This window comes from Dermacentor andersoni, chromosome 2 (assembly GCF_023375885.2).
Source record: "Dermacentor andersoni chromosome 2, qqDerAnde1_hic_scaffold, whole genome shotgun sequence".
Lineage (NCBI taxonomy): Eukaryota > Metazoa > Arthropoda > Arachnida > Ixodida > Ixodidae > Dermacentor > Dermacentor andersoni.
Genome location: NC_092815.1, coordinates 64,278,474 through 64,297,647, shown reverse-complemented (window position 1 = coordinate 64,297,647; position 19,174 = coordinate 64,278,474). Strand labels below are relative to the sequence as shown.

The 19,174-nt window shown below is 47.2% G+C and overlaps 1 protein-coding gene across 1 annotated transcript in view; it reads left to right on the top strand.

Moving 5' to 3' along the window:
* The window catches only part of Zn72D (Zinc-finger protein 72D), a 71,894-nt gene that overhangs the window by 11,438 nt on the left and 41,282 nt on the right, over positions 1–19,174 (top strand). Inside the window, exons 4-5 of the mRNA XM_050189150.3 lie at positions 2,988–3,221; positions 13,691–13,837. Coding sequence (XP_050045107.1) covers positions 2,988–3,221; positions 13,691–13,837 — 381 coding nt within the window. The remainder of the gene's footprint in view (positions 1–2,987; positions 3,222–13,690; positions 13,838–19,174) is intronic.

Below are 19,174 nucleotides of genomic sequence, written 5' to 3'. Positions count from 1 at the left end.
AATCTGTAGTGCAATGTTTCTGCACTCTGAAACATACGGAAATCTGAAGAATTAAAAAGGATTCACATGTCAAGTTACAACTTTTAAGCTTTGCAACTGGATAGAACAGTAGAGGTAGAAACATAAAACGCTTATTGCACTCCTTAAGTATTTAGAAATATAGTCTCATAACTTTTAGCTTGCTTACTGTAAAATGTCTTAACCAGTCAACTCAAAGATTTGGAATAGAAAAATTGTGTAAAATATTTTCTTCATTATATGGAAATAGATCGGCTGCATATTTGCAACTGGCAGCATTAAAATAAAATCGCAATAAAAGTTTTGCTTGAGGCCCAATCCCTGCTTCAGACATAACTCCAATGCACTGCCGTTCTCTGGTGAAGGTGCGCAAAAGGAGAATTTCATTTAGCTCTGGCTGCGTCATATTCTGACATCACTCACTGCCTCGATTTGGTTTCGGTTTCATCACTATTTAAAACGCTATGCAATAGCAAAGCAACAATGCATGTTTTTAGATCGCTCGGGCCCTACCAGCTCAATAAGTGTGGTCTTGTGCTGCAATGCTTTGCATTACGCAGATGTGAACTGCAGTTATCTGCGAAATTTTTTTGTGACTTCGGATCGTATGTTTTCTCAGGAAGTATGTTCTTCCTTGCGGTGTTTCTTTTTCCTTTTGAAAATATATAAACGAGGATCTACCGTAGTTGCAAGAATTTATTTGGAGCTTGCTTTTGTCATTTTTTGTACTGATAGTTCAGTTGCAAGACTACTGCACTGTTACCGTGGCAGAGCTTGGAAACTTCCTCCTGAAAAATCGCCGCTTGAGCTCCTTGGCAACAGGAAGCACAGCCGAACCTTGTAGTGAAATTGCATGGGGCGTGAGAATGCCTTAGTTATACAGTTGAACCCAGTTATATTGAACTCGAAAAAGAAAAAAAAGAAAACCTATCAGTTCGATATAGGGCATAATTCAATGTAAGCCTGCCAAAAAATTTGACGTCATAAGAAGCGCATACCATTTATAAAAGCACTTGAATGATGTAACTAGCTTAGTTTCACATGAAATAGTCCTGTATGTCCCGCTTGGGCAACTTAGCTGCCTGCGACAGCATGCACTTCTCCACATTGTCTCAGGAGCAGCTGAAGGCATAACTTTCCGCATTCGTGCAGAAGTGCCAGACTAGTGTTAGTGCACCAATCACCTCTGAGGATGTGAGGAATGTTGTTGCTTTCCTGATTGCGCCTGCTTTCACTTGTGTTGGGTACGATGTCGGCAATGTAGTCTTTGTTGTTGTCTTTGTTTGTGGTCGGGACACCACCATCCACACTCAAAACTTGTCGACTGTGGACCAGTCTGTGGCTTCCGGAAATTGTGACAGCTTGCTCCAAACTTCGGTGACACCGGTAATGGCTTTGTCGCACTCGTCAGCATTTCCAGAGTCGCCACCGGGCACACGAAAACAGGCACATCTGAAGAAGTTTCGGCTGAATCACTTGCACATGGCCGCCTCGACGTCGCGGCCATGCATACCAGTCAGGTGCCACTAGCACCGGATCGTTTGTCTAAATCTCCTCCTTGTTCTTCAAGATCGTGCTGAGAGTGCACCTAAGAATCTTGTATGCTGCAGCGACAACAGACTTCTTACCGCATTTGGTACGATTTACGATTTCAAGCTTCACAGCGAAATGCAAATTCAGTGCGCTTCACGCTAGCCATCAGGGCAAAACTGCGGGAGAAGGCCCACAAGGGGCAAACGCAGCGAACGAGAAAAGCAGTGAGGCAGGCAACTTTGACTCTCACCATTTTGCTCAACGAGGGTATAAGAGCCTTTGATTGACTTAACAAGCACTGCGGGCAGGCCAGGACCATTTTTCCAGGGGGTGTTGCCAACTCGCCTGATGAGGTGCGGTCACGGTAGGGAAAGCGGGTGGATAGGGCAGTGCCGCCGGGCTGGACTACTTGGGGATTTAGGGAGGTTTCCTAGCCACCATGAGGGAAAGTCAACTTCTGGGCTGCTTTGCGCCACTTGGCATTCGATAATCGGGAGTTGCTGTTATTTTTGTTCGATGTAATTTTTGCTATACATATATACTCGCAGTAACTATACCATGTTCAGAAACCTTTCGATATACTGGATAATTCAATGTTAACGGGTTCGACTGTTACCAACCTTTGTTGCATGCTAGTATCTGCGAGAAATATTAATTTTCATTATATTGACGTTTGACTGTATCATGTACTTTTCTGTGCCTTCCTGTCGTAACCTTATTTGTTGTGTACGTAACTGTTTTTCTATTCCTTAATTTACTTTTTTTTTCTTTCTTTGAACTCATGGAAAAATTAACTGTGACTGTTGCGCGCTTTCTGTTATTGCAAAGACTGTTGATTGTTTTTTGTTTGTTTGTTTGTTTTTGTTTATGCTGCTCCATGCTTGGGCACTGTATGCTGCTGAAAACATGTCTCATTGTATATCTTGAGAGGGGGAGGGGAGGAGCAAGTCAAGTTCGTACAGCTTTTTTTCCCTAGCCTCCCCCATCTCAAAGGATGAAAAAAAAAAAGGAATTACTTTAAAGGAATTATTAGTTAAACTGCTAGTCTCCAAAATATTCATTGATGGTGAGCTGGCCAGCAACTAATCCATGGTGATAGAAAATATCATTTCACAGTTGCAATAGCGGCCTTATAGTCCCGCAGGCATGTCTCGTGTATGGTGTGGCACTATACTTGGAAAAGTGAAAAGCATTCTTGTACTAGGCTAATGTTGCAATTCTATGCCACTGCCATTCCTTTCCTTGCATTATCAGTGGTCAGTGACGCTCCGCCGTTATCAATGGGATTAGCTGGTAGTTAACTGGTGTATGAGTGGCATAGGCCCTGTTACAGCAATCCTGTCTGCAATATTATGGTTGTGTGTATTGTGAAAGTGCATGCCGAATGAGCACCAAAGCATTGTCATGATCTAGTGCCATTTTGTGGCTGTTTGCAGGTGGTAAAGCTGCACACAAAGTTGGGCAAGCCGATTCCTTCAACAGAGCCTGTTGTGATAGCTGCGACAGGCACCACCACCACAACAAAGCCATCTACAACAGCCACCACCACCACCACTGCTTCGTCACAGGGTGCTGCGGACAATGCTGCAAAGGCAGCTGTGGAATCTGAAAGGGCTGCTGCAGCTGAGGACAGTTCTCTAGATGCTCTCAAGGACGAGAAAGGCGCAGAGGTGGGCTCCACAGTGTAGTCTCTAGTTGGGAAGAGGGGGAGGCTGCTCATGTAGTCGAAAGAATCTTAACATCAGTGACAATCTAAAGATTAATACCTGTCAACTATCCCGAATTTTCTGTACTGTGTAACAATTAGGCTCGTTTTAGTTTTTACTAAATGAGCTTGAGGTCTTGCAAAAAATGTACACTTGTTGGTCTCAAACTTCCATTAGAAGACTTCAGATTGTTAAAGGATGCCAGACAAGTTCCTGAAGCAGACAAAATTGGCAACAGGAAAGTCGCTGACAATGTCTCTTTGACTTCAAATTGTGTTGCTTGTCAGTCTGTGCTGTTGCAAGCCTGCTGGTGCTTTTGTATGCTATGTCTAAAGGTAAACCATCGTTACCAAATTTTTATATGCATCCTACAAAATTCCTGGGCTCAGGGAAAGCTCTTTTACATGCTGCTGCTTTTTCATCCCCCCACTGTGTCATGTGCTTGAGATATTGAAGTTCATATGTTGACAGGTTATGAGGTTGCTGTGCCAAATGCAACATGTGGCACCACCAATGCATTGCAGCCGATTACATTGGATCATTTTCGTGAAGTCTGGCAGAGATGAACTCCCAGGGATGCATGTTTTAGAGCACAGAGGGCAAGTGCAATTTCGTTTTGTAGGCAGAGTTTGTACTAAGTTGCTTAGGTTGTCACAGTGCAGGAAAAATATATTCCTTTGAAATCTGCATTTTCCAAATTTGCCAAGTTGTTGCAAATCGAGTTGCTAAAGGAATGTTTACCAAAGATCTTGGTCTCCCTGACTGCTGGCTCTTCTATGACGACCACACTTGCACGTACACGTTACCAGCTTTTTCAGCGAGCTCACGAAATTGATAGTATTGCTAATTAAATCAGACCCGCTTCTCACGTGGCTCAAAGATCGGCATGGCATGCTTGCTCCTTCGGTCCAGTTCATTGCAATTCTTTGCTTCTGTTTGTTTTGCCTTAAACGGTCCTTTCGAAGGTGAAAGTCGCACTTCAGCATTTGCTGCAAAAAAAAAAAAAAAACTAGACTAAACGGAAAAAGTAGCTCCCTCAGAGATCATGCGCGACGTGTTCGCAATGAAGCTTTGCCAAGATGGTGGTAGCCAATGGCAGTACTGTGTTCACGTCACACACAGCGTCTTTGAATAGCAGGGAGAGTTCTCGAAACATGCAGCAAAGAGTACTGGTAGATGTTCCCGTCAAAACAAGAGGCTTCAGGCTACTTGTTGTAAATGGCGGCAGTGGCGGCCAACTACACTGGTTTGGAGGACGGCTGATTTATTTTTAAATAGCAAAAATCATCTCAAATCTGCAATTTCTTGAGACCGCGACTCATTTGGGCGCATGTTTCACTTTAGAGGGTTTAAAGATATAGCAAGTAAAAATTATTTTATGAAGAAAAAACTATTTCTTCACTCTAGTCTCCTCTTAGGGCACGGTGGTTTATAGTAGGGTGTCTTTCCACATATAATCCTACACCTCCAATTACAACGGCCCAGAAAGAAAAAACTTCAGCACATATAACCCGCAATAATACATACAACGCACAAGTCCTTGTAGTAACAATCGACATTTGCAAATGCACGACTCATCCACATAGTATGTTTGGCCAGCGGCTCTTTTCTCCATCTTTGGCGACACTGATAATCTCCGCATCTGTGTCAAGTGCAGCTCATCATTATCGGAGTTTAGGGCTGCAATTTTGTGACGACTTTTCCTGGTGGCAATGCCTTTTGGCACTTTACGTGTTGTGAGTGGTCAGGTGACGCTCCGCTCCAGGCAGTGTCCAAACATGGCATCTCACGAAAACAAAAAACGTCAAATAGCATTAGTGTTAAAGAAGGCATTGCTACAAAATAGTGGCCCTGGTCCACCAGTGCTGCAAGCACTATTTGCTAACTACTAAACTCAAAATACCGACTGATAAAACGGACAATGGGCAACCATAAGAGGGGAGAAAGGAGCTTCCACATTCAGGTATGCGGAGAGGTTATGGTTCCCTGCACGCACAGGCAGTGCGGCATGGCTCGCACATGGCGAAACACGGCGTGATCTCTGAACAGCTCCTCTGTGTTATCGCACGCTTATTTCCCTTCTTGCTGTCATCTCCTCGTTGCAGCACACGCAAAAACGTCTCTCGTTGCCCCCTCCGCTAGGCGTTTTTCTCATCAGTGCTGAAGTCTCGCCCAGCTTGAACATTTGATGATGCCTTCGCGGCTAGCAGAACTTTCGTTCGAAAGCAGCACTATAGTGGCATCGCCTGTTTGATGCCAATACAGTGGTGCATTCGGTGCTTTACAGTCCGGATACGCTACTCGTCAAGGACACAATTTCACCATAACTCCTTTCTCCCCATGTAGCAACCCTTTCCAGTATCCACTCTGCCCGTGCACAATAGTGGACTGGAACAAGCAAAAAATTAGTCTCCACGCCAGCATTGACTTCTTTCTTAATATGTTTACGGTGACATTTTGTTTGTATCATGTTGCCAATGTGTGTTTTACTTCTTCGGTGTAACCTTGTGTGTACCCGGCCTGTATCCTTTGTATTTATTCATATATATTATTCATACGAAATTGCGCATGACTGCATCTGGCCACATTTTTGTTGCTATATGCTGTTCAAATGGCCGATCGTCATACATCAGCAATGAGTTAAACGAAAAGCTGTTGGTTGAGTTACTTTGCAATCCCCTCATGCTAAGCCATCCCCTCTGGCTGCCAGCACTACCTGGACGCTGTTGGATTTGGAAGTACAGCGAAACCTCGTTAAACTGTAGTTGGCCGGAGCTCGGAAAGAGTACATACTAAACGGTAGTACTGGTTCACCAAAATAGCGGGAGATTGCCCACTTACCTGTCAAAAATGGAACTCGGACAGAGTGCGATGAAAGGGTAAACAAGATGCAGTACAATCGACTCTCACTACAATGGACCCTGATTATCTAACAAAAAACGTCAGTCGTATCCGAAGTCCGTAATGTCCAAAACGCCTCACTTCTGAAACTTTCGTTGCGGTGTCTAACAACTTTATTGCAAAGCGTGAGTGACGAACTTTTGAAGTAAAAAAAAAAAAACAAACGAAAATGTTGCAGTTTTGCCTGAAAAGCAAAGCATCGCTTGCAATAGCAAGTTACCGTATTTACTCGATTCTAACGCGCTCCCCATTGTAACACACACCCGTTTTCCATGACAACAAAAAGACTGCAAAACCGCGCACCTCATGCTTTCATATAGAAATACCATTTTCTCTCATTTGGAAAAAAGCTTTATTCCCAGTACACTAAAGTTGCGATGAACAAAAACGCAAATGGAAGTGGCGTACCTTGCCGCCAAGATTTTCGCTGCGCCAGTACGAGTCGCGGGGTCGATAGATATCACTCCTCGTCGCTTTCAGACAAGTCTTTATCACTATCAAAGGACAAAAGCATTTCATCCTCGGTGCCATCCATGGCATTCGAAATCCCACACTTCTTAAAGGCGTTGTTCGCCATGGCAGAGGGATCTTGCACCATGCATCTTTTACCCATCCGGCAGCCCTACAGCGGGGCACGCTTTATTTTATTGACGGGTGTGAATTCATGGCAGCCACTGACAAGCCATTCAGTGTAGAGTGCCCGAATACTGTTTTACTGGCTTGTTCGAACATTGAGCGGCTGGAGCTGCGGTCATGCCGCCGGGTATCACAAGGCCGGTGTTGCGTGCAGCCAGCTTGTCCTTGATGCGCTGGTCAAGGTGGCACAGCACCTGAACGCGTCGAGCACAAGCATCCCACGCAGACCTAAACCGCTGCCGGGTCTCTTTCGCCAAATGTTATCAATCCACTCAGTGACCAAGTCTGTGGTCATCCAACCTTTTTCATTTGCGCACACAATCGCGCCACTTGGAAACACGATTCCTTTCGGGAGCGTCTTCAGTCTAAAGATAAGATACGGGGGCAGCTTGTGCCCATCCGCAGTGCAACAAAGCATTGCGGTGACTAGTTTTTTCGTGGCCAGAAGACAAAATGCACACTTGATTCGCCCCCTTCTTTTCAACGGTTGTGGTGGCAGGCATGTCAAAGTAGAGCGGTGTCTGATCGGCTTTCCAATCTGTCCGAAGTGGTAGCCGTTTTGCAACTTCAAAACGCAACTTCAGCCGGCGCAACTTCACAACGTACCTCTGAAAACTGTTCAATTTCTCTTCATATTCGGGAAATTTTGGACTTATCCCTGTCCGCCTTCGAAGAGAACAGCCTTTTCTTAACGTAAAACTTGGCAGCCAGCACCTGCTCGCTTTGAAGTCACTCTGCATTAGCCCTTTCTATAAAGCTAACTGCATCACCCGTACTTTGAGCAGATCGGTCGTCACAGGCCGCTGTGCCGCTCACTACTCTTGCACATATTCCGTGAGCAGCTCTTCTATTTCGGTGAAGTGGCCCTGCTTGGGTCCGCTGAAACCCTTCCTTGTTGCTTTGCTGGCGAAAGCATTCTCCTTCTGTTTGCGCCAGTCCCGCACGCAAGTTTCGAACTCTGAACGCCCGTGGTGCGGCCCAATTTTCGTCCCGCTCCGCGCACATAACTTTCCTTTTAAATGTGGCATCATGGTGTACTCGGCGTGTCTTCGCAGTCGGTGCTTCCATGCTGATTGAATAAACGCAGAAAACTGGAAAACGGGCGGCTGACTAGGTTTCACCAGCACCTGGTTACACATACAACATGGAGGTGTGCACATGGAGGAAGCTACCGCAGCTAGGCTAGAAGCGTGTACGAGGCGGCCATTTTTCAGATGGCGATATGGTGATGCGGATTTAGGGTCATACTCTATTCTAACGCGCATGCAATTTTTGGACCCATTTTATCGGAATAAGGTGTGCGTTAGATTCGAGTAAATACAGTAAGCAAGATAAGGGCGGCAGCAGCGAGCGAATAGACCTTCATGCTGTCTCTCACTTCAACGCGAAGTAAATGTCGAAAACACAGTACAGTAAAACCTCGTTAAACCGTACCCGCTTAAACAGTAGTTTCGGTTTAACAGTAGTAAAGTCAATTCCTTGACTCAGCGGCCATTGAACATAATGTATTTTGTATCCGCATAAACCGTACCAGCTTATTGCATACGCATCGGTTAAAACGTAGCGTTTCCACTTTTCGTCGCGCAAATACGGCGGTGCGTCGTCTCCATCGGGCGGCCCAGCAGAACAACGAGCCTCAGAGATCGGTACAACGGCCTCCAAGCGCCCTGTGCGTTTGCAAGTGAAACCGCATCAACATCAACATCATTTCGACGCCGTGCCAGAGAGCGTTGTGGCGTCGTGCAAGCGAGGACTCGCGTCATTCCGAAGCTCGGATAAAAAAAGACGCCGGGTGCTCAGCATAGAAGAAAAATTAAGACATCGTCCGTGCTATCGAACGTGACACGAAGAAGTCGGCGCTGGCCCGCGACATGGATCTGCTGTTGACTACAGTGTGTGGCATTTGGAATGCGAAGTAGCTCGGCAGCGCTGCTGCGAGTGCGAAGAGATGTCGGCTACGAGGTTCGACTTTTCGCCATCGTTGCCTCTGTTGTTGCCGAAGTGTCGACTAGCGACAGTGGTGAGGACGACACGGAAAGCGACAGCACGGGTGATTCAGGCCCGACAGTGGCATAAGCTGCGCGCTACGTCAGCCTCATGAATGCAATCGTCGCAACGAGAACAGGGGCGCGATAACGGAACTATTCCAAACAAAAAGTTTTCCGAATTCCGGCACCCGGCAATGAAAAAGTCGCCCCGGGACTTATGCAGCACTACTGCGCGCGTGCACGGATAATACGTAACGCCAACGAGGAATCTGCCGTGCGAGTGTTTGCCGAGAGGAGGGGGCTGGCTGAGAAGCTGGCACGCAGCTTCAGTAAGTTTGAGGCCGCTGTCGTCGTACTAGGCCGCCGCGGCATCAAACGAAAATAACACTTATGTCGCGCGAAGTGAATAAATACTGCATGTTTATTCCACTTTCATCGCACTCTCTCCGAGTTCAGTTTTCGACAGGTAAGTGGGCGATCTCATGCTATTTCGGTTAAACAGTACTACCGTTTAGTACGTACCTTTTCCGAGCTCCGGCCAACTACGGTTTAACGAGGTTTCACTGTACATGCAAAGCTACCGGCACTGGGCGCACATTGTCCACATTGCAGATTGCTTTCAAGATACGGGGGCCGCACCGTAAGCAGCACCCACCAAAGTACTCCACCACCCCCCACCCCCACACCTACCCCGCGTGCCTTGCACGCGATATTGAGCCACAATCGTCGGCTGGCCCTCGCAAATCGTTTGTCAGCCTGTGTCGACTTGGCAAAAGTGCGTTTTATACGACCGATCTTGAAAAAAATTTGCCGTGAATTTCGTCTGCTGTAGTCGATTTTAGCGCAATCCGTTAAAAACGAACTTCGTCGCATTAGTAAAATTGGTAGAACAAACTAACACTGAAATATTGTCCATTATATCCAAAAGTCTGTTGTAACGAGCGTAGACTATTTATTCATTTCGCGCTACAAAAACTTATTTTCGTTTGATGCTGTGGTGGCCTGGCAGCAACGACAGTGGCCTCCAACTGGCCTCAAAAGCCAGCTTTTCCGCCAGCTCCCTCTTGTCAGCAAACACCTGCACGATGCTGACATAACGTGCAGTTTCTGCCACTGTTCGGTGTGAATCTCCCGTGCTGTCGCTTTCCATGTCGTCCTCATCACTGTCGTTCGGCGACACGGCATAACAGAGGCAACGATAGCGAAAAGTCAAACCTCGAAAAGTGGAGCTTCGTAGCCGATGCCTTTTCGCGGTCACAGCAGGTCTGCCGTGCATCTTCTCCTTCGCATTCCAAATGCCACACACCTAGTCAACGGTAGATCCCTCTCGCGTGCCAGTGCCGAGTTCGTGCCATGTTCGATAGCACAAGCGATGTTCAATTTTTCTTTTATCCTGAGCGCCCGGTTTTCGTCCAAGCTTCGGCATGACGAGAGTCCTAGCTTAGACGATGCCACAACACAGGCCACCACTAGCCAGCCACAATGCTCTCGCTCGGTGCCGAAATGATATTGATGTTAATGTGGCTTCACCCTTCCAAGCACCCTCTGCGTTGTGGGAGATACGTGGGGTTCTCCTCCGTACTCTTGGGACAAAGGAATGACAACACAGTAGTGCAAACAGTCACAAGGGCATTTATTGCACCTTTCATAGATCAATGCCTGCTAGCCGAGTTGCTATCCCCAAAACATGCCGATGGGCGCGCGACAAATCTAGAAGTCCGACTTACCGCGACCGCATTGCGAGCGAATATGTTCGCCCCATGCTGGATCCCAACGCCTGGTCGCTCGCGCGTACTGTCACGCGAACGGTGTCCAAGGCGGCCACGCGAGACGGTCTCGCAGAAGCATGGTCGGCACACGCGCGGGCGGCACGTCCGTCCCGCTCGCTTCCCGAACCCAAAGAGGCCAAACGCCTTTCTTTCCCGCGCCTAAGTAACCCCGCCACAGCGCAACACTAGCGCCATCTCTCGCACTGCGCTTCAACCACTCGGACCGCCGCGGGCGAAGCCGCCCTGCAGGAGACGAGCTATTAGGGAAAACTAGATCTCAGGGGAGGCGTGAGAGTCACGCATCCCCACAGCGTTTGCTCTTGGAGGCTGTTCTGATCTCTGAGGCTCATTCTTCTACTTAGCTGACCCACCGCCGTGATTGTGCTACGAAAAGCGCAAACACTATGTGGTAACCTATATATACGCAATAAGCCAGTACAGTTTGTGCAGATATAAAATGGAACTGCTGTTTAAGTGGGTACGGTTTAACGAAGTGTTGCTGTAGCTTTCAGCTTGCAGAACATTTTAAGTCTATTCCCACTCACGTGGAACCCTGCGAACATAAATGCGTTCACCTCTGACTGTAGACTTGCGTCTCGCATAGTGATGAGTCTTTCGTGTTTCTGTCACAGTGGGCTTTCTGCGAAGTGCGGTTGTCTTGGTAAGGGGAGACCCTGCTCTTTAGAGCTGGAAATCGGCCCAAATATCTTCATGCGTCACCCGCCGTGGTTGCTCAGTGGCTATGGTGTTGGACTGCTGAGCACGAGGTCGCGGGATCGAATCCCGGCCACGGTGGCCGCATTTCGATGGGGCGAAATGCGAAAACACCCGTGTGCTTAGATTTAGGTGCATGTTAAAGAACCCCAGGTGGTCGAAATTTCCGGAGTCCTCCACTACGACGTGCCTCATAATCAAAGTGGTTTTGGCACGTAAAACCCCATAATTAGTGTAGATCATTTATTCTTGCTGGATTGGATCCCTGTATCATCCTTGATTGATTTAGCCTCTGCTGTAATCATCATAACCAAGCTTCGGAATGTTGTTCCTAATTTTCCGGAACAGCATTTCTGGCAGTGTCGCCGTTTTGGAGTGGTGATACGTCTGGTTATACTTCTCCTATCAATAATTTGTTTGTCAGAAAGATAGACACAATCTTTTAGTATAATGGCTTGCTAGTCTAATTTTTTACCCATGACAATAGTGCATGTTTTATTCTACATTGAAGGACCAAGATGTCCGGACCACGAAAACAGTACTCGGCTGCTTTCAAGAGAAAGGTTATTTTAGCCGCACAGGACATTGCCAACAGTGCATCCGGGAGGCAGTTTGGCATTAACGAGGGAAGCATTCATGAATGGCGTCGACAGAAGGAAGCCCTTTTCGCATGCAGCGGAACGTGAAGAAGCTTTCGTGGCCCGAAGAGTGGGACATTCCTGGAAATCGAACTCGACTTGACGGAGTTTGTATGCCAACAGCGAGCCACACATCTAGTTGTGTGCGTGAAGCTTATGCAGGCAAGAGCTAAGTAGCTTGCTAGAGAAAAAGGGGCTATTGAGCTCCACTTTCAAAGCGAGCATGCACTGGATTTATCGCTACTTATGCTGTGCTCGATTTTCCTTACGCCGTTGAACTTTGATTTCGCAAAAGCTGCCAGAATCGTTCAGAGCTGCTTGTGGCTTTTCAGTGCCACATTATTTCGCTGCACAAGTCTAAGAACTTCCAGCTAGGGCAAATCGGGAATGCTGAACAAATGCCGGTTTATCTGGATATGCCGTCGCCCCTCACCGTGCACGAAAAGGGCTCTAAACAAGTTTATGTCCGGTCCACTGGCAACGAGAAAATGCGAGTTACCGTCATGTTGTCGTGCACAGCGGATGGACACACGCTCCCGCCCTAAGTCGTCCTCAAGCACAAGACAGTGCCTAATGTTTGCGTGAACAAGTCGTTCAAGGACGTGGTCAAGCGGTGTTCCGTAGATTGGATGCGCTCAGGTGAGCCTGCAGTGACACCGACCAGGCAGCTGAAGCGTGCTTTGCCAGCCACGCTATGCAAGTGGATTGTGGATGCATGAGCCAGCATACCAGAGGATCTTGTGCGTTGCGCATTGAAGAAGTGCGGCATCTCGAAAGCACTCGATGGCACAGAGGATGAGTACCTCTGGGTCCGTCAAGGAACTATCCAAAGAGCGCAGCTGAGGAAGACAGCGATTGAAGTGCGCAGTGCAATTTAAATAGATGTTTTCGAGTTTTCCTAACTCGTATTATGCGCGGATAAAACTTTCTTTTTTCCACTTCGCATCCCGAAAATTTCACCTCGTACCATATGCGGGTTCGTATTATATGTGGGGTGTTACGGTATATTTAATGTGGTGGTGAATGGCAGTTCAATATATGCGTAATACAATGCTATACTTGCGTGAGATGTTCAAGGGGATGTTACAAAAGGTTATTCAATAAATTTGAGTTTGATATACCAGGTATTGACTGAATAAGTCAACCCCTTGCTTTAAGGTGAGAGATTTTCAGAACAGAGGAAATTGTTCATCTCCAGGTGCATGATGCCTGCGATCTAGGATGCTGTGTTCCCTCACTGCTAAAAAAAATTATCCTCGTTGTATTTAACTGCATGTGGTTTATTTGGTCAATTCGCCCACTTGTTGTCTAAGACTACATAGGCGACTAGCCTGTACTCTATATTCTTGGTGCATGGACTGGCAAAAATTCTTCGAGCAAGGGCTTGACATATGGTTTGGTTTTATTTTGATTGGGAGTAAGGAGCAGAATATGCATTCTATGAGCACATAAGTATTTGTACCTTATTTTAGTGCATTTTAACGGTTGAAGCTTGGGCATGTTGGTAATTGATGGCATAAAATTGAGCACAGCTCAACACAGATTGTGGTTTTCAACTCCGTGTTTGCTTTGTGCATTTGTCTGTTGCACTCTGATCATTTGACATCATGTGCGTTGTGCTGTCTGCAATCTTCCTACTGAAATTTTTACTGCTTTGTGTTCTTCTTGCTCTTGATATTGAATGTGTAGTGAAATGTCTTAAGTTTGAGGTTATGTGCCTTTGCAAAGCAGCGAGTGGCATTCCAGTTTGCTTGAGCAGTGGTGGTTTCTTCTTTTGCCATGTGCAGCCTGTTGGTCAGGACTACATTGAGGAGATGCGCAATGACGAAGGCAAGGTGATCAGCTTCCAGTGCAAGTTGTGTGAGTGCCGTTTTAATGACCCCAATGCCAAGGAAATGCACATGAAAGGTCGCCGACATCGTCTCCAGTATAAGGTATGAAGTTCTTTTATTCGTTTAGCAAGAATGCCTTGACATTGTAAGAATGTACTCACTTGGCCACTAAATATGAAAAATGGAGGGGTGAGGGGTGAAGTTGGCTCACATCTCGATTTCTAGCGCGCGTCTCGGCCATGACTGCGCGTGGCTGTAAGTGCGGCTGAGCGCATATGCAGCTGCGCACCATGTTTTAGAGGTAAAGTGCCGCGTGTGCAAAGAGTGGGTGTGCGGAGAGGGTATGGTACCTTGTAAGCCATCTTCCCACGCGTTTAGTATTGGAGGTTGCATGGTCTCAAGTTTGGTGACCTGTTGGAACGAGCAGCAGATGAAGCATTCGCTCCCCGCTGCCGGCGCTTTTCTTGATAGCATCGTCCCAGTGCGGGTGACGCTATCAGCCGCAGGGGCGGAGTGCATGCAAAAGTGTGGCTGGCTTTTCGCAATTCATACCACCAATGTGAAGATATCATTGGGGTACATAGCATGAAACAGTTTCATTTGTCGCCGACTCCCAAACTTATCAGAATGAGTTTTCTCATTGAAGCTTGCTTTTTTTTTTTTTTTTTTTTTTTTTGCCCGATAATTAAGAAAATTTCACAGCTCCTGTCTGCGTAAGAAAAATGATTGACAACTGTACTTATTTGCATAAAAGGTCGAATTTCAATACAATTAAATTTCGATATAACAGAAGCAAATTGCCGATTTTACCGACTTCATTATATCAAGGTTCACTTGTACAATTCAGTGACAGTAAGGTCTGCCAAAAATGCCCTTTCCACGCTGATCGGTTCGATACAGGTTTAGAGCAGCATTGTTGCCAGAATCTTCCACCAGGCACCAATCAGAATTAAGTCCTCTTGCAGAGCAGGCCAGACCTACTGCTGCTGATACTGCCTCTTCTTTGGCAAATGCCTCTTCTGCTCCTGAAGCCTAGCCAAAAATTTGCTTCCCGGGACACCCAGAAGCATTTTCTTTTTCCTTGGGGCTCGTGTTCGCAATTGACACGAAAAAAAAAGAGCAAACTATATACAGTCGCCGACCGTTTATTCGGACCTCACGGGGACTGCGAAAATGTCCGAATAAACAGGTGTCCGAAAAAACAGATTAAGAAAAAAAATTAAATCCTTTATTTCCACGCACTTATTCGGGCTCGACAGTAGGCTTGGAAGAAATTGTGAATGCGCCGTTGCACGCTGTTCCGTTTACGCGCAATCAGATAAGCCTGAATCTCGGAGAGGGTCGTACGGTCACTATTAGCGGCTGAAAGCACAGTCACTGCTTGTACAGGCTCCGCATGCGACGGCAGCGTAGCACATGGTGCGTCATCTTCAGACTCCGAGTCGTCGTCCGACGGTGCAGCAGAAACCTGACGAATGATCTCGCCGTCGTCGAGTTCTGCGCATGTCAGCACCTATGAAACTGTCAAATGAGACGGTGTCCGGAATCGCAATGCAACCACTGCGCAGGTCTCGGCAGAACATTTTCCGCGTCAGTAGGGAGCACATCGGAAGGCGACAAGTCTTAGGCCTCCCGGCACCCGCTTGCCGGCATTCCCCAGCGCAGTCTGCGCGGGCACTGTCGGCGCCATTAGACCCTCGACGCGATGTTTAAGTATGCCGCGTTGGCTCACCGAAACCTCGACACAGCACACAAAGCAAACACCACCGTGCCGACACCAGTCGCACAAACGAAAAACGCGGCCTGCTCGCAGCATCTTGCGCGAAGAAACAAATCGGCTGCTGGATTGTCTTGACATGGCTTACTAAGCTGAAACCGGAACTGCTGCAGAGCCACTCTATCTAACCAGGCAGAAACGATGATGATGAGCGGGGATTTCCAGTAGCGCCACTTCGTGGGGCAGCAAGGAAGCTCCGTGCAAAACAAAAATGGCGTTCAGCAAGTCGAACCATGCACCGATCAGAGTCTGTGCATGGTGCTCTCGACCGAGTTCGCTCAAGGAGTGTCCGAAAAATCAGACGAGAGGTTGCAAGGTGTCCGAACTTTCGGCAGTTGTTATACATTATGGTCTATGGGAAGAATGGCGGTGCCGCGAGGCTGACCGAATAATCGGGCATGTCCGAATTTTCGGAGTCCGGAAAATCGGTCGGCGACTGTATGTGGAGAAAGCGTGAGGTGTGTGGGGATATCCGGGAGACCCCGAGTGTGTGCAACTGAGTGCATACTTGGCAAATGGTGATAGTGGTAAAATATCACGCCCAAGTGACTGCTCCACTGGCGTGGCAGGTAAGCAATGTGAACAATGCGTCACTTGAGTGACAGATTTCCAGTTGCTGTAGACACCAAAGACTCCAGTGTAAATGGGGCATAAGAAAGGACGTAGTTATGAAAATAACTACCTCTGCGACTCGGTAGTTCAAATACATCCTGAATACTTTCCAGTAAAAGCTTGTTAATTCGAATTTCGCAGTGATGCTAGAAAAATTTGAATTATACAAAATTTGAACTAATAAAAGTCTGAGAGAAAAAGACGCTCGGTTAAGGCGCATATATAGTCCGACGGGGCATGAGCACACAAAGCACTTGCTACATCATGTTGGTGTGAACGTCTATACTTCAAAGCACTGGCGCAGCCAACTTAACTGGACATGGTCCAACGTGCCCGACTTCGAGATGGCTCTTGCTCTGATCGCACCTTTGTCGTGCTGACTGGCGCAGAGGGAGAAAAAAATGTTGCAGTTTCGCCCGAGAAGCGAAGCATCGATTGTGATAGCGAATTAGTAGATAGCTATATGGGGGAGTAAGGATAGTAGTTTTATCGGCCGTATAAACTTGCAAACATTCGCTTACTAAATTAACAAGTACGATGTCACGCACGCACAGGTCTCACGCACAGGTGTCACGCACGCACGCACGCACGCACAGAACACATCTCGCTCAATGATTGCAGAAACTCGCTGAAAAACGCTGGAGGGAGGAATCGCGGCAGTAGCAGCAAGCGAATTGACCTTCGTACAGCTCTAGCTTCAATGCGAACGAAACGTAGAAAGCACATTGCATGCGAAGCTACCGACACTACGTGCACTCTGCAAACATCACAGATCGCTTTGAAGATGAGGCCCCCGCGGATGCACACTTTGGCTGCATCGCAGATTGCTTTCAAGATACGGCGACCGCATGGCTGCGCCTTAAGCAGCCGTCGCTGGAGAACCCCCCCTCGTTCCCACCTTCCGCCCCACCCCTGTGCCTCCCGCATGACAGGAGAGGTCGCACTTCCGCCCCGCCTTCCTCGCTTGCACACGAGAGATTGAGCCATGTACACCGGCTCACTCTCTCACGCTTTTGTTCGCATGTACAGCATACGGTGCTCACCGACGATTTTATTGCACTTGAGTTTTCTACAGAACTCGATGGGAGAGAAGCAACCGGCAACAGAGGCGTTGGCCATGCCTGGCCAGGTGCAAACTCCTCTCTCCAGTCAGGCCTAAACAAAGGGCCGCAGATTAAAAAGCAAAGCCGTGCAGCTACGCCAGCGTTGCCAACGTGCTCCCACGCACTAGCACTCTCCCCATCCACGATGGCGCGGAGTTCGAATTATCGGTGACAGTGCAGATTTCAGTGTGAATTAGCGGGATGTGTTACGTATTGCTTTCAATACATTGCTGTACGGATCGCAGCGGCTACTTCGAATTATCCGAAATTTTGAATTAGTGGGTTCAGAATTACGAGCTTTTACTGTATTTAGATGTTTGAATGTTTGTAATAGTAGTCTTTTAAACCGAACACCAATAGTAGGTTCAAATCGGATACAGTTGCCTACGGATTTTTCAGACTTCATAAGTGCACAGTCAAGGTTCCCATAGAGCTAATGCATTCTTGCGACCAATTTTTCAGACGAATTTAGGCTCCGAAGTTTTATTTTTCTGCGTAAATCGCTTGTTCCGAGCCACGTGGCCGAATCTTGGAGGCCAGCATGTTGTATTTTTCTGCTAGCTTGGCAAGGTTTGGCCTCAAGTGGCCCTCTCTATCCTCAAAGATGCGAAGGTGGATGCTATCAACAAGAAGCGTGTGCCAACTTCCAGTCTTGGAAGGCCATGCCCGCTCTTTCTTGGCTGACAAAACGCTCCAGGGAACGGCACTTTTTTCAATCGGCACTTCCATTATGATCACTTGTTGCCGGATGCGGCTTTTTTGTTCCGGCTGTTCCGGTCGCGATTTCTCACATGGTGTGTCAAATGTAGTGTGTGCGTTCGAGAATTAGTGTGCAGCTTCGTGTGTGCGTGCGGCTTCAAATTTTGTGTGCTCGGTGCCATGGTGCCACCTCCTGTGCCATCGCGAGACAGTGGTGCAAAGAAGTGTGGAAAGTATGTGACCTTGACATTGGGAAAAAAGTGGCTATTATTAAGCTAATAGAGAGGGGACATTCCCAGGTTGATGTTGCAAAAGAATTTAATCTGCTGAAGAGGCTCTAGAACTATGGCTGAAAGGAGTCTTGGTAAAGAATTTGCCCGTGTCGGGAGATTTGCTTAAGCAGAAAGCAGAGACATTTGGCCTTCGCGGCTTTAAGGAGCATGGGAATTCAAGAAAGTGTGTGGCAAAAGTGGAGCAGTAGACAAGGCCATTGTGTCAGTCTACCGTGTGACCAAACTGAAGTCCCCGCTAGAAAAATATGCTCATTTGGACATGTTTAATTGTGAGGAGACAGGGCTATTTTTCAAGATGCTGCCTGATCGTACCTTCGCATTTTTGGCTTAATCTTGCACAGGGGTTTAAGCACAGCAAAGAAAGGATTACAGTGATGGTCAGTGCCAATGCACTAGGTACAGAAAAATTGCCACTTGTATTTGGCAAAGCAAAAGCCCGAGGTGCTTCAAGGCAGTAAAAAACCTCCAAGGTTTGAATTGCGCAATCTTTGTTCGAAAAATACCTACACCAACTTGACCATGAGAGTTTGGGCATGAGAAAAGTTTTTTTGTAGACAACTGCGACACGCACAGTAATGTGCCACACCTTGAGGCTATTCGTCCAGAATCTTAGTCTCCAAAACAGTCGAATCCCAGTAATTTGAACTCGAAGGGGCCCGAAAATTTGTTTGAATTTAAAGTTAGAACTAAAGGAAGCTAAAGGGAGGACTTACCTGCAGTGGCATATGTGCCTTGAGCTAACACATGAGTGGGAAGTTCCAGAAGATTTATCAACATGTATTAACAAATTACAGTCAACGTCCGATTTTTCGAAATCCCTAGGGGCTGCAAAATCGTAAGAAAAATCAGGCAGTCTGAAAAAAAAATGAATGCATGCCTTTTACTGCCCCACAGGCACGTACGAAATAGCTCTAAAGACCTGCCAGTACACTTATTAGGCGTATCGGCGCACGTG